Source organism: Dipteris shenzhenensis, chromosome 19 (assembly GCF_047967505.1).
Source record: "Dipteris shenzhenensis isolate YYH24624 ecotype China chromosome 19, Dip_SZ_1.0, whole genome shotgun sequence".
Taxonomy (NCBI): Eukaryota; Viridiplantae; Streptophyta; class Polypodiopsida; order Gleicheniales; family Dipteridaceae; genus Dipteris; species Dipteris shenzhenensis.
Genome location: NC_141614.1, coordinates 21,770,593 through 21,782,998, shown reverse-complemented (window position 1 = coordinate 21,782,998; position 12,406 = coordinate 21,770,593). Strand labels below are relative to the sequence as shown.

General features: G+C 42.7%; 1 protein-coding gene and 1 long non-coding RNA gene across 2 annotated transcripts; both read right to left on the bottom strand.

Moving 5' to 3' along the window:
* Positions 1 to 2,155: 2,155 nt before the first annotated feature.
* On the bottom strand, positions 2,156 to 11,205 carry LOC147890232 (uncharacterized). Its single transcript, XR_015542722.1, has 3 exons — positions 11,119 to 11,205; positions 2,661 to 2,722; positions 2,156 to 2,530 (listed from the first exon to the last, which is right to left on the bottom strand). It is a non-coding gene; the product is annotated as an uncharacterized LOC147890232 (long non-coding RNA).
* On the bottom strand, positions 8,954 to 11,909 carry LOC147890231 (uncharacterized). The gene is made up of 2 exons (XM_087390514.1): positions 11,155 to 11,909; positions 8,954 to 11,042 (listed from the first exon to the last, which is right to left on the bottom strand). Exons 1-2 carry the CDS (start codon positions 11,774 to 11,776, stop codon positions 10,993 to 10,995), a joined length of 672 nt encoding a protein of 223 aa, XP_087246640.1. The 5' UTR covers positions 11,777 to 11,909; the 3' UTR covers positions 8,954 to 10,992.
* Between the last annotated feature and the right edge of the window lie 497 nt (positions 11,910 to 12,406).

Genomic DNA, 12,406 nt, shown 5'->3' with positions numbered 1-12,406 from the left:
ACTGTTGCTACCAGATTACTGATCATGAGAGCTATTCCTCAGCAATGGAGGGATATACTCACAGATCCTGACTATGTTCACCCCATCTCTACTTGGTCAGGTTGTTTTAGTGAGGCTGGGCTATGCATCGGAGTTCGTTTAGGACTGGAACCGTTTATCTATTTTGAGGCGGACTCCTTTCACAGATTGTATCCCACTCAGCCCCTGGATCGACAAGAGCTCCTTTGGCAGAGAGTCAGGGTCATTGGTTGCCTGGGTAAGGAATGGGCCACAGATCCTTCCAGGTTGACCATTGCAGAGGATATTAGATGGAGACTTTGGATTTTTCAGGGTTGACCTCTTGCGGAGCTTGACTGGGACCCAGGTGAGTGGGCATGGCCTGCTCCGGTGGTAGGCGATCGTCCACTTTCCTTTTTCCAATACTTGACGAGGGCAAGTTACAGGCTTCAGCAGAGAGACTCTCATCACCTACCATCTGCCTCCCAGCATTGGCGCGCACAGGGACTTATTGCAGAGCTCTTGCTGAGCTACTAGACTCACTTTTGGGGCATCAGTAGACCCTCCTTGTGTATGCGTTGTCAGCTTGCAGAGGAATCTAGCAAGCATTGTTTATGGAGCTGCCCCAGCTCTAGAGTGGTCTGGACAGGTATCTTCAAGTTGTTCTCATATGTTACATCCGAGCGCCCTTTGGGGGAGAGGATCTGGAGCCTTTACTCTCTTTGAGTCAAAGCCAAGAGACCACGGTTTCTTCATGCAACGTCTCCAGAGACAAGGTCTCACAAAGGCCAACATCATGGAGCCACAGGATTTGCTTTTGATACCTATACCAGCTCAAGATTCCCTGCCTACTTCAGCTACAGGGTCAGCCTGGGAGGTCATTTCCAGCATTACCCTATGGCGGATATGGTGTTCGCGATGTTCTTTTGTCCTTGGGGGGCATTTATGCACTAATGCTGACACTCTCGCTTCCATTTGGGCGGAGATTGTCTTCACTCTCAGGAGTCAATGGGAGCGGTGTACAGGCACCTCTTTAGCAGCCCGTGGGAGACTTATATCCTTCATGAGGACATGGGATTGCTCCTTGTTTTTTCATTTGACCCCTTTTGGGATGTTGTGGCATTTTAGTCCACCATGGTTTTTCTGCCACATTGTTGAGGCTAGGGATAGAGTACTTTCTCTCCCACCTGTTGTATGATTTGTTTTGAATGGAATATATCACTCTTCTCTTTGAAAAAATACCTATATGCCTTCAAGGACAAAGACAAGACAAAGACAGTAGAAAAGCTGTAGAAGATGAGAGGGAAGTTGGAAAGGACATCGAAGGTGCTAAGCATCAGCAAAGAAAATTTAGAACTAAGGTGTTCATCGGGTGTAAAGTTGGAACTGACAAGAAACTGAGATTATAGATCATGGATGAGGTAGCAACCACACCAATTGCAATTGTCGAGTCTAGGAGTTAGGAGCATACACACAAACCACATTGAAAGAGAACTCTCTGACTCCAACGAATCTTGTTAGACCAAAACAATGAATTAATGATGGTCATCTTCGTGACCCCTTGTGAGACTTTATGGTCTCTGATTATGATGCCATCTTGATCTCCTCTAGAATGGCTCACATTTAATCCCCATATTGTTGTGGCCCATAGACACCAATTAACCTATGTTTGTACAACATTGGTTAATCGTTCAAACCTATGGCTTGGAGGCATTTAATTTCACTTTTGAGTTCGCATTACATTTGTTTTTTTTGGAAAGAAGAGAGGAAGGGGGGGGGCTCAACGTTGGTAATCCTGCAGTTATTCTCAATAAAAGATTTGAACCCACGATCTTTCTTCTACACACGAGCCCTACCACTACGGTATAGAGCAGTGAAGAAAAAACAAAAAGCTTGTATTGTGAAAATATAAATACAGCTGGCAAAAGGATCGGAAATGTTTTATGCACAGCAGTAGCATATTTGAAGCAAAGGAGCAAATAACCTTGATATTAGTAATAAACAATAATGGTACTTTCTTACAAGAAAAAATTTAGAGGTCTACAAAGGAAATAGCCAAATAAATATTATGAACTTTCATTGCCAGCTCGTTTGCACAATGAGAGTAAGAATTTCTACATGCATTGTATATGCATAAGTATTTAACCAATTACCTCAAAGTGCACTCTAAACACGACAATGACACCTACCGACCATTTACTTTTCAATATAGTGCCTCCATTTGCAGACGAGATAGAATTGACTCTTTCAGTCACTGCGCTGCTAAAAAATTGACACATTGGTTCACAAATCCTCAGTTTTTCCCTGCCCTGCATCATTTGGATAGCCTTAAACTCAATATCGTGAAACTTCTAACAGATTCTTTCTATGGGATCGGACACTAGCTCATTTTCTTGCAGAAGGTGATCGGCTCAGGTTGTGTTTCTTTAAGGTATTCAGATACTGTCTCATCAACGTAAATTCGTTCACTCCCAGATGGCACAGATAATCCGAAGGATAGATACCAGTGTTGTGCAAGTCATCAACAGAGATCCTGGCAGAACCAGGCAAAAACAATAAAGATGATCAAAGGCTCCTCCAGCTCAAGAGCACATACAGTAGCTGATTTCAAGATGGTTAAAAGGACATAAAATGCCAAGATATTAATGTCTAATACAATACACCTCAAGCCATAGTTACCCACTTGTTCAACAGACATGATGCCAACACTTCTTCCCGCAATCACCTGCCAAAAGTACACTGCTTTTGCAATCAAGTTCCAGCACTACTTGAATCCTAAGCACAATACGTAGAAACCATTATTCTATTGGCACTGATCAACAAAGCCTCCAGAAATCATCAGACTCGCTTGGCTCTGGAGATGAGATGTCAAATCATCATTAACACAGCTCCTTCCATTTCTTTACTCTCTCAACATGAAGATGCAGAATATGAAATGTCTATCGCGTTTTTTGCTTTTGTGAAAACACTATTCATCCCAAGCACGAAACTATTATTTTTCAAACTTAATAAATTGTGTTTTTCATTAACTTCTCTCATAGTTCCATGGAAGCATCTTGTCTTGAAAATGCCTGGAATGGCTAAGAGAAATGGTCATAAGAAACAAATCTACAATATCTTCTAGCTCACATGGATCAGGGAAGATTTCCCCATCTTTCCTCTTGCTCTCATACCCGCTGCCGGCCCTGCTTGCTTACATTAAAAAAATGTGAAATTTCTCTAGTTTTCTTGCAACCATAACCAAAAGCCTTTAAAGAGTGAGATCACTTTCTTTCTTCATTTCTAAAGTCCATTTTCGGTTGTCGATGGAAGCCAGAAAATGGACATGACGAGAGCCAAATGAAGGCAATATTTGAGATGAAACACATTACCACAGATCATTAAGCTACGTTTGAGAAAAGTATGCTGCAAGAAAAGGGTCTCTATTATGCATAATTTTATGATAGAGCAACGTAGAATAGGGTACTAGTAGACTATAAGAGATCAGACCTAAGATTTATGTTTGGGAATGCTAAACGCCAGATTAGGTTGAAAGAGAGGCCAACTCAGGAGTGAGAAAAGTAAAAATGCCTCTTGTCACCACAATTGTTTGGCATATGCACTGATGAATTCAAAGACATTGTTGAAGACTCTCTGGAGTCTGAAGAGAAGAAAGGAAACACATGACCTCCTTCTCCTAAAGTAGTAGTTTGATATTTAATTAACACAAATAAAAGCAGCTAGTTGCTCTTTCAGGGGAGCTCAGACGGATGCAGTGGACAGCTTAAAAATTCTAGGAACACATCCTTTCCATAAAGGTACAAATAAAATGGTAAGATAATATTTTAAACTGTAAGTTCGACATTTCAATGGTTTCAGCTGTAGATGGTCCATCGGAGAACAGGCACATTTGCGTCTTGCTTATTTCAAATGGAATCAGACCTCCCTCTTGCATCCTGTTCACATCCTTGCCGGGGTGGTACACGCCTGTTGCAGAGAAGAGAACCTTGTTTCCATCGTAGTAATCATTTCCATCCTCTCTGTCTCACATATTACCATAGTGTTTGTTCACTGTTGTATGCAGCACAACAATTGGAGCAGCATTTCAGAGCAGTCAACGCAAGTGAAGCATCCACACAACTTGTTTTTGCCCATATAGCCTCATTTTTGGAGCAGTGATAGATGACTTGACCAACGCAAGCTTAACCCATCTAGTCCCATGTACATGGTGCGCTGACATGCCTCTCCGAACTGTCAAATTACAAAGATGTAAATTTGTTTTTTACAAACATCTGAAGTTGTTTGAACTTTGATGGCCATTGCAGCTGTGTATGGTGGGAAAACAGTTGCCAAGAAAGTTCCAAGCAAAGTAAAGTAGTTTGTTGAAGGTTTCAGCACATTCAACTGCCTTCTCTGCAAATTTTATTCATTGCATGCATATGGAGCAAGAAGCATACACTTCAAGACATTCAAATGCATATACATTTATGAGACAGCTGAGTTTCAGCTTTCAGGACTATTTTTATGCACTTTGGGATATTTTCCAGCTTGGCATGCATCCAAATGCAAAGATATTTCAGAGCTCATGTCAAATTCAACTAGAACTGTGAGTGCGCAGTAATATGGAGTCATCTTGCATCATACATTGATGATGCTCGCACGGCTCTCACAATCACAGTTTAATATGTCTTTTCTTATCTCATCTTTGGTCAAGTGTTTAGAGAAGAATGTGGGTTATCAAACGCAAAATTATTTATGTGAGTGAGGAACTTTATGGATTTTTGTATCCTGTGGGAGTCCTCCTTTGGTCGAGTTGTCAACAGGCCTCTCACCAAGAACATTATCTCTAGAGATGACAAAAGAAAACCACTATTGTCAACATGGAAAATGCCGAGGCTCCTGTCACATCTCCAACTCCCATACTGAAGCTATGTCCTTTATTACACTTTTGGTAAAGTGGCAAATATCAAGCCTTGAGTAGGTGGAATGGAAGTTTGGGAAATTTTGTCATGCATAGATCAAGTAGAAATTAGAGTGCAATTCTCTTGTGAAATCAATTGAATGGGCTGAAAGTTGGAGAGAATGATCCCTGATATCCATAGCTTAGCTCCATCACAGGTACATTTATTGCAGCTCTTAATTGTTCCTTACGAGGAGCTCCATTGCACATTTGATGAGCTGGTTTGGTGGTGGTTGCACAAAAAGTAAAGAGTCTCCAATCTTCCTAATATCTCTAATGTGGATGACCATGGTTTTGCAGCCCAAAGCAGTGGAAAATTTCAGAAGTAGATCAACAACAAGAATGGTGGATTTTGTTACATCTAGAGAAGCTCATAATTCATACGATCGAGAAAGGTAAATGCAACTATAGCAGATAGTTTTATCATTTTGTTGGGGAATCCATGTCCATGCTGCAAATAAGAATGCTTCTACTTCAATAGGCTACCATGCTCTACATGTGATTGTGATTGTGATTGTGATATTTTAATCATAATAAGGATGCCATTCTTGGGAACTTGAATGCCCATATGAGGTGACTGGAGCTGATTTTTTGCAGAGACTAGAGAAATACCTGCCTCATCTAGATCATGTCAGATCATATGATCGAGTCATGCTGAAAGCCAATGATTGATACATGGAGGTCTGCAGTCATGGCAATAAATGAGAGCATCTTACACTATCTTTCATGAATATGGGCATAGTGCACGACCTGATTATCTACAATGGTCTGGAAAGATGGCCTCTACTAATGGACTCACTTGTTTCCACATGGAGGAGGTTCAAGTGTAGATGGCTACCTCATGGGATCCCTTGCCTTTGCTTCTCACATTACAAATTCCTCTGTCCCACCACCCACAAACAGGAGCCAACCATAGCTACTTGTTCTTTATATTGTTCATCCCAATCCGGATAGAAAGCACATCCCGTAACACATAAATCACCTATCATGAGATCCACTTTGACCACAGATTAGCCCTTGCCTATGCCGCCTGCTTCTCTACTATGCTTGCTGATATTGATGATATCCTCCTACCAGAAGATAGAGCCCCCCTCATCACCCGCTTCCTACACGATGCCGCTCTCCAATCTTTCCCCACACCACCAAATCCACATTGACGCCAAGCATCATCCTTGATTGCGACGGAAACCAAACAAGAATGAGGAGAAACTACTAAACATTCTATTTAGCAATAAGTCAAGAGAATTTTGGCAGGAGTTTCTTGAGCGGAAGGTCCCATCCCCTCTTACTGACCCAACCACCTCGCACACATGTGCATGCACCCTCCATGGCATCCCTCACCAGCCCACACCAGACCTTTCATAGCTAGCCTATCCTACCTTATGTTCACTCCTCACCATCGGGGTGATATCAAACATGCAACCCTCAGGGTATACAACGGCCAAGCCAAAGATCGTGAGGGCATTGCATATGAACTTATTACCCTAGCGCCAATCTTAGCAAAGCTATTTAATGAAGCGCTTTGCACCGGTTTCCCTCAGACTTGGACCCTCAACACTATTGTCCCTTAATACTTCGACCCTTAACACTATTGTCCCAATCCATGAGTCCAAAAAACCATTGGACCATTATGAATGCCCAAGATTCATGCCTCAGCACTTGACGCTCATTTTAGTCAATTTGCGGTAGTGTGAGGAGTTTAGAGCTGTTGGGCAGGCAGGCTTCTAAGCAAGACCACGCGACAATTAACCACATATTTAGTTTAAGAGACGTCATTGAGGAGCCCAGGGCACAAAAGCAGAGGATCCACTGTTGCTTTGTGGATTTGCGGAAGGCTTTTGACATGGTGCCATGAACCCGACTATCCAAGTGACTACATAAGTTAAGGTACAATCAAGACATCATTTGGGCAGTCTAGGCACTCAATAGTGGGTCTCAGGTAGAGTCAGGACAATGATTGCATGGACAAATGAGATCATGGGCACAATGGGGATCAAATAGTATCATCCTTTATCATTGACCTTGTTTGGCCTATACATTAAAGAGCTTGAGTCATTCATCATGACACTAGGCGAAGCAAGCTCACCCTTAGCTAGATCTCTGATACTGATTCTATTGTATGAAAATGATGTAATTTTACTCTCCTCTTCAGGAGAGGGTCTCCAATGACACTTGGATACTCTTCTGACTACTATGAGACAAGTCAACCTTGGGAAAACCAAGGTTCTGAGCTTCAACACATCTTGGGAAGCTACCCATCAAGAGCAATTCACCTTTGATGGAAGTTGAAATCTTAGGGCCCAATTTTCACAATGAGACTATAGCTATGTAGGCCTAATTGAGCAAAGGGTATGTGGCACTTGCTCGACTTTGGGAAGCCGAAGCTAAATCAGGACCCATAGACTAATTGATGTGTCGGGGGACTTGTTTAGATTAGGCGGGTTCATAATAAATTGACCTAAGTTCCGTGTTTGAGTTTGATAGTGTGAGTAGGAGTTAGGGTTTGGCCGACCCCCATTTGTATCACTTGGTCCCCATGTAGAATTCAGATATGATGTATGTGTTGACAATTTTAAATGTATACAAATCACTCATGCGTTTCGTCGCATTTTTAGGATCCTAGGCCCAAGTCTCTCCTATTCGACTCTTTTTTCCACCCAACTGAAATGTATGGCAGTCCATCTATTGGGTAGATCTATCAGAGGCAAATTGGTTCTATGTCAAGAGACTATGGGCTCTACTTCTTGCACAGATATCTAGCACAGTTGGAGCTACCCCTTTACAGTTTGATGCATCCTTCAACTAGTCACATACCTACAAAAGTCAGGGACTTTGACACCATTACATCAGGATGGCACACGCTACCTTGGCTGGCCTTGATCTCATCTACGACATTAGAAGCGAAGGCAGATGAGAGGAGTTGGTATGCCCAGACACGCAGATGGTTCACACGCCTAGGACTACATATTAATAGGCTGCCAATGTTTTAGTATAGCCTTGAGACCCATCCATCCTGCTCACCTATCACAAGGTGAACCAGGGCATTAGAGAGGACCTCTTGTAGGCCATTCTATGGGCTATCCATAGGTGCCACTTATTCCATTGACTTTGAGGAGACTTTTGCTCCCACTTCCAGGATCACTACTATTCGCATTGTTATTGCCTTTGCTGCCCACTTTCATTGGAAGATACATCAGCTTGATATCAAGACAGCTTTCCTTCATGGGCATTTGCAGGAAGAGGTCTCTGTTTTCCAACCTCCTGGCTTTGAGGTTGAAAGTTATGAAAGCAAGGTATACCGCTTGAAAAAGGCCCTCTATGGATTGAAGCATGCACCTCGGGCTTGGCATTCCAAGATTCATACTCATTTGCTCACACTTGGCTTTCAGAACAGCCCTATAGAGGCTACCCTTTACATCCGCAAGCATGGGACAGATTTGCTGATTTTATGTGGATGACATGCTTGTGACTAGGACACATGCTCAGCAAATTGCAGATTTTAAACTTGATTTGCAGCAGACATTTTCTATGTCTGGTCTTGGTCTTCTGCACTACTATCTGGGCATCCAATTTGCTAGTAGTGAGGGGGGCATTTTGATGTCACAATCCAAGTACATTGGACAGCTTTTGTAGTGTTTTCAGTTTGAGGACTGCAAGTCAATATCCACACCATTAGAGCCTGGTTTTCACTTCTCTTCTGAGGATGGCAGCGGTACATGTGATGCCACTCTCTATCAGCAGGCTTTTTATGAAGGCTCTACCTCGACCTAAGTTTGAGGCTTTTCGGCAAGCTTTAAACTTAGTAGTACCCACTGACGGCATCAGCGCCCAACGTAGACCATAGTATAAACATTTGCTCTCACACTATATATATCCACACACCCACACATACCTGAGCATCCATGTATACAAAGGTCTTCATACTGAATTTCTGGCAGCACTCCGAAGGTGCAGAGCACACTGAGCCATGACAAAGCTAGCACTAAAGGAGAAGCCTGATAAAAAATTAGTCCCCATTCTCTTTATTCAAGCTACAACTCCTTGTAAAGACTACAGGATTTCATTTTAGTCTCTCCCAAACAAGCATTTCTAAGCAAAAAATGCTTAGACAATCTGGTTGATAGGGCAACACACCACTTGACATAGAAGGAATTTATCGCAATATCAGCAAGCCACATCATGGATGAAAACTTCACAAGGTATGTCCGGCCACGGCGGGAACATATATCTAGATGAATCCAGGAACATGCCCAAACTCATCCTCTAAAAACACAACACAGTGTGCAGTTTCAATCTCATGACACTCGCTCACAAGCCTGAAAACCATAAACTTCAATCACACATAGCAGGTTCTATGACATCCCACTGACATCATCAGCTCCCAATGGTGGGTGTAGACCATAGTATAAACAATGCTCTCCCACATACCCACACTTATACAAAGGTCTTCCGACTAGTTTATGTCAACACTCCGGTAGTGAAGGACACACTCAGCCGTGACCAGCACTAAGGGGAAGGCTAATAAAAAAGTAGCCCATATTCTCTTCATTCAAGCTACAACTAGTTGCTTGTGAAGGCTATACGATTCCATTGCAGTCTCCCCCAAACATCTAAGCAAAAATGGTTAGGCACCATTTAAGATAGAAAGAACTAATCACAATATCAGCAAGCCGCAACATGGACGAAAGCTTCTCAAAGTAAAAATTGCAAGTCCGCCAATACAGCGAGAACATATATGTAGATGAATCTAAGGACATGCCCATACATCCCATCTATGTAATCAATGCCCAAAAGTGGGTGTAAACCATAGTATAAACATCTGTCTCACACATAGATATCCAACCACACAGATACTTGAGCATCCATTTATAAAAAGGTCTTTGTATTCAGTTTCTGTCAGCAATCCAAAGGTAAGGACACAATTAACCGTGATAGGCTAGCACTAAAGGAGAAGGCTAATAAAAAAGTAGTCCATATTCATTTCATTCAACTGCTTATAAAGACTATACAATTTCATTTTAGCCTCTCCTCTAAGCAATCAAGCTGATATGGCAACGCATCGCGTAAGATAGGAAGATTTAAGCACAATATCAGCAAGCCACAACATGGACAAAAACTTCACAAGGTCAAATTTGCACTTCCACTAATACACCGGGAACATATATCTAGATGAATCTAGAAACATGTACAAACTCATCCTCAAAAAACACAAACACATAGTGCAGTTTCAATTTCACAACAGTCACAAGGTTGAAAACCATAAACTTCATCATGCATAGCACGGCCTAGCTACTAGGTACTATGACATCCCAATGCCGTCATCAGCGTCCAGCCCTAGACAGCATCAGTGCCTAACCCGTATAAACATTTGCTCTCACACATACATATCCACACACCGATACATACTTGAGCATCCATTTATACAAAGATCTTCGTACTGAGTGTCTATCTGCACTCTTGAGCTAAAGGGCACACTCAGCTGTGACAAAGGCTAGCACTAAAGATAGTGCTAAAGGAGAAGGCTAATCACAAAGTACTCCATATTCTCTTCATTCAAGCTACAACTACTTGTAAAGACTATATGATCTCATTTCAGTCTCTCACAACTAAGCATTTCTAAGCAAAAAATGCTTACATAATCTAGGTGATAGGGCAACACACCACTTACGATAGAAATAATTAATCACACTATCAACAAGCCACAACATAGCCAAAAACTCCAGAAGCCCGCCCGCCTGGCGAATCGAAGTTATCTTCCCAAAGTGAAATTTGCATGTCCCCTAACATGGCGGAATAGTTCAAAGTTTGAGAAGAATGTTGATCTCCACCAAGCTTGGAGTCATGTGGGGTTCAGCTTGCATTCTAGGCCTTGCACATGATGCTGCAAGGTTCTGGTTCTCCAATTATATAGAGGAGAGTAAGGGAGCACTTTTGCCGTGATGGGATGCAAGATTTTGATATTGGGATTTAATTTCTCATAACAGAGACCAAGGCTTGGGCCGCATGCTCAATTCCACACTCATTGAGAGGGGGGAGTGGATATCCTTCTCGTCTCTTTAACTCGGTGCAACGCCTCCTCCACTTGGTGCAACGCCTCCTTGAGATCCTGCAACTCGTCATACATCAGCGTTAAAAAGCTCTCCTTATATTTTACCTAAGAAGTGGTACTAAGGATCATGTACCTGTCAATTTTCTGCTCGATGTTCCTGATCATGTACCTGTCTTTTTCTTGCAGCTGTTCTTCATCCTGCAACTTTGTGCCTGTGCCGCTTCCCCTTCTTCAACATGTAGCTGTCTTTCTTCTTGCAGCTGTTCTTCATCCTGCAACTTTGTTCCATGTGTCCTTTCCCCTTCATCATGTGTATGTCCTTCTTGCAAGTGTTCTCCTTGCAGCTTTGTATGCCCCTCCCCTTCTCTCTCCTTCTCCTTCTTATTTCGTTTCTCCTTCTTCTTCTGATTCTTTGTTTTAGTTGTTATTGCTTCCCTTGTCAACTCTTCTTGTAGTTTGGTTCTCCTCTCATTCTCTTCGTTGGCCCGCAATGCAAGTGTGCTCACCAAATCCTTGTATTCGTCGGAGGAGGAGCTGTCGATGTACACCACATCGTCCATAACAAACTTTGGACACGGCTCAGGATAAACTGAGGGACACCACAAGTTTCCTTCTTCCCCTTCTACAACACATACCCCTGTCATTGCACCGTAAGCAGTGAAATCAAGACAAATAAGTCCGTCTTCCTTCACCTTTGCCTCGAATCCCTCTTTCGATAAGGTTCCGGTTGCTATATCGGGTCCAGAGTCACCCTTCCTCATGTCAACGAACTGAACTCGCTTCTTCTTCATCCTGAGGAATCCAGATTGATCTAGTAAGGACAGATGCAAGGGTTCTCTCAGCAAGGAAAACTTTATTCTTCGAGACCCTACTTGAAAGATGAACTCGCGAACGACAGGGTTAAATCTATTGCGAAGACTTGGCTTAAAAATGCAGAATAGTGCCTCGAAGGCTTTCGGTTGGATGAGCGTGTGACCACAGCTCTAACATGTGGTTGGGTGAGGGTGTGACCACCACAACTCTGGACCCTGCGCCCACCAATCCAAGGTGGGTCCCCTCGATACGATCACGAGTTGGTGAGTGTGGGGTGGATGTGTTTTTTTTTTTTTAAAGCATGCAGATAGTTTCTACGGCCAATGGCAGGAGTTATTATTGGGACTGAATGTTGCACATGATTTGGCTCGCCCTAGGAAAGTCAAGGGATTTTTGAATTTTCAAATTTCAATTTATTATATTGGTGGACGACGGCGACCGCAGTCTTGTTTTGGGATCCTCCATCTGCAATTGTTGCATGTTTATGCATTGTAGCTGGAATCTGCCTTGCTCTGTGCGGAAATAAAGAATGAGGTGAGAGTGGATGCTACTCGGGGAGGTGAGACTATCGTGTTTTGAAGAGGCAGGCTCCTACAGTTGTGCATGCG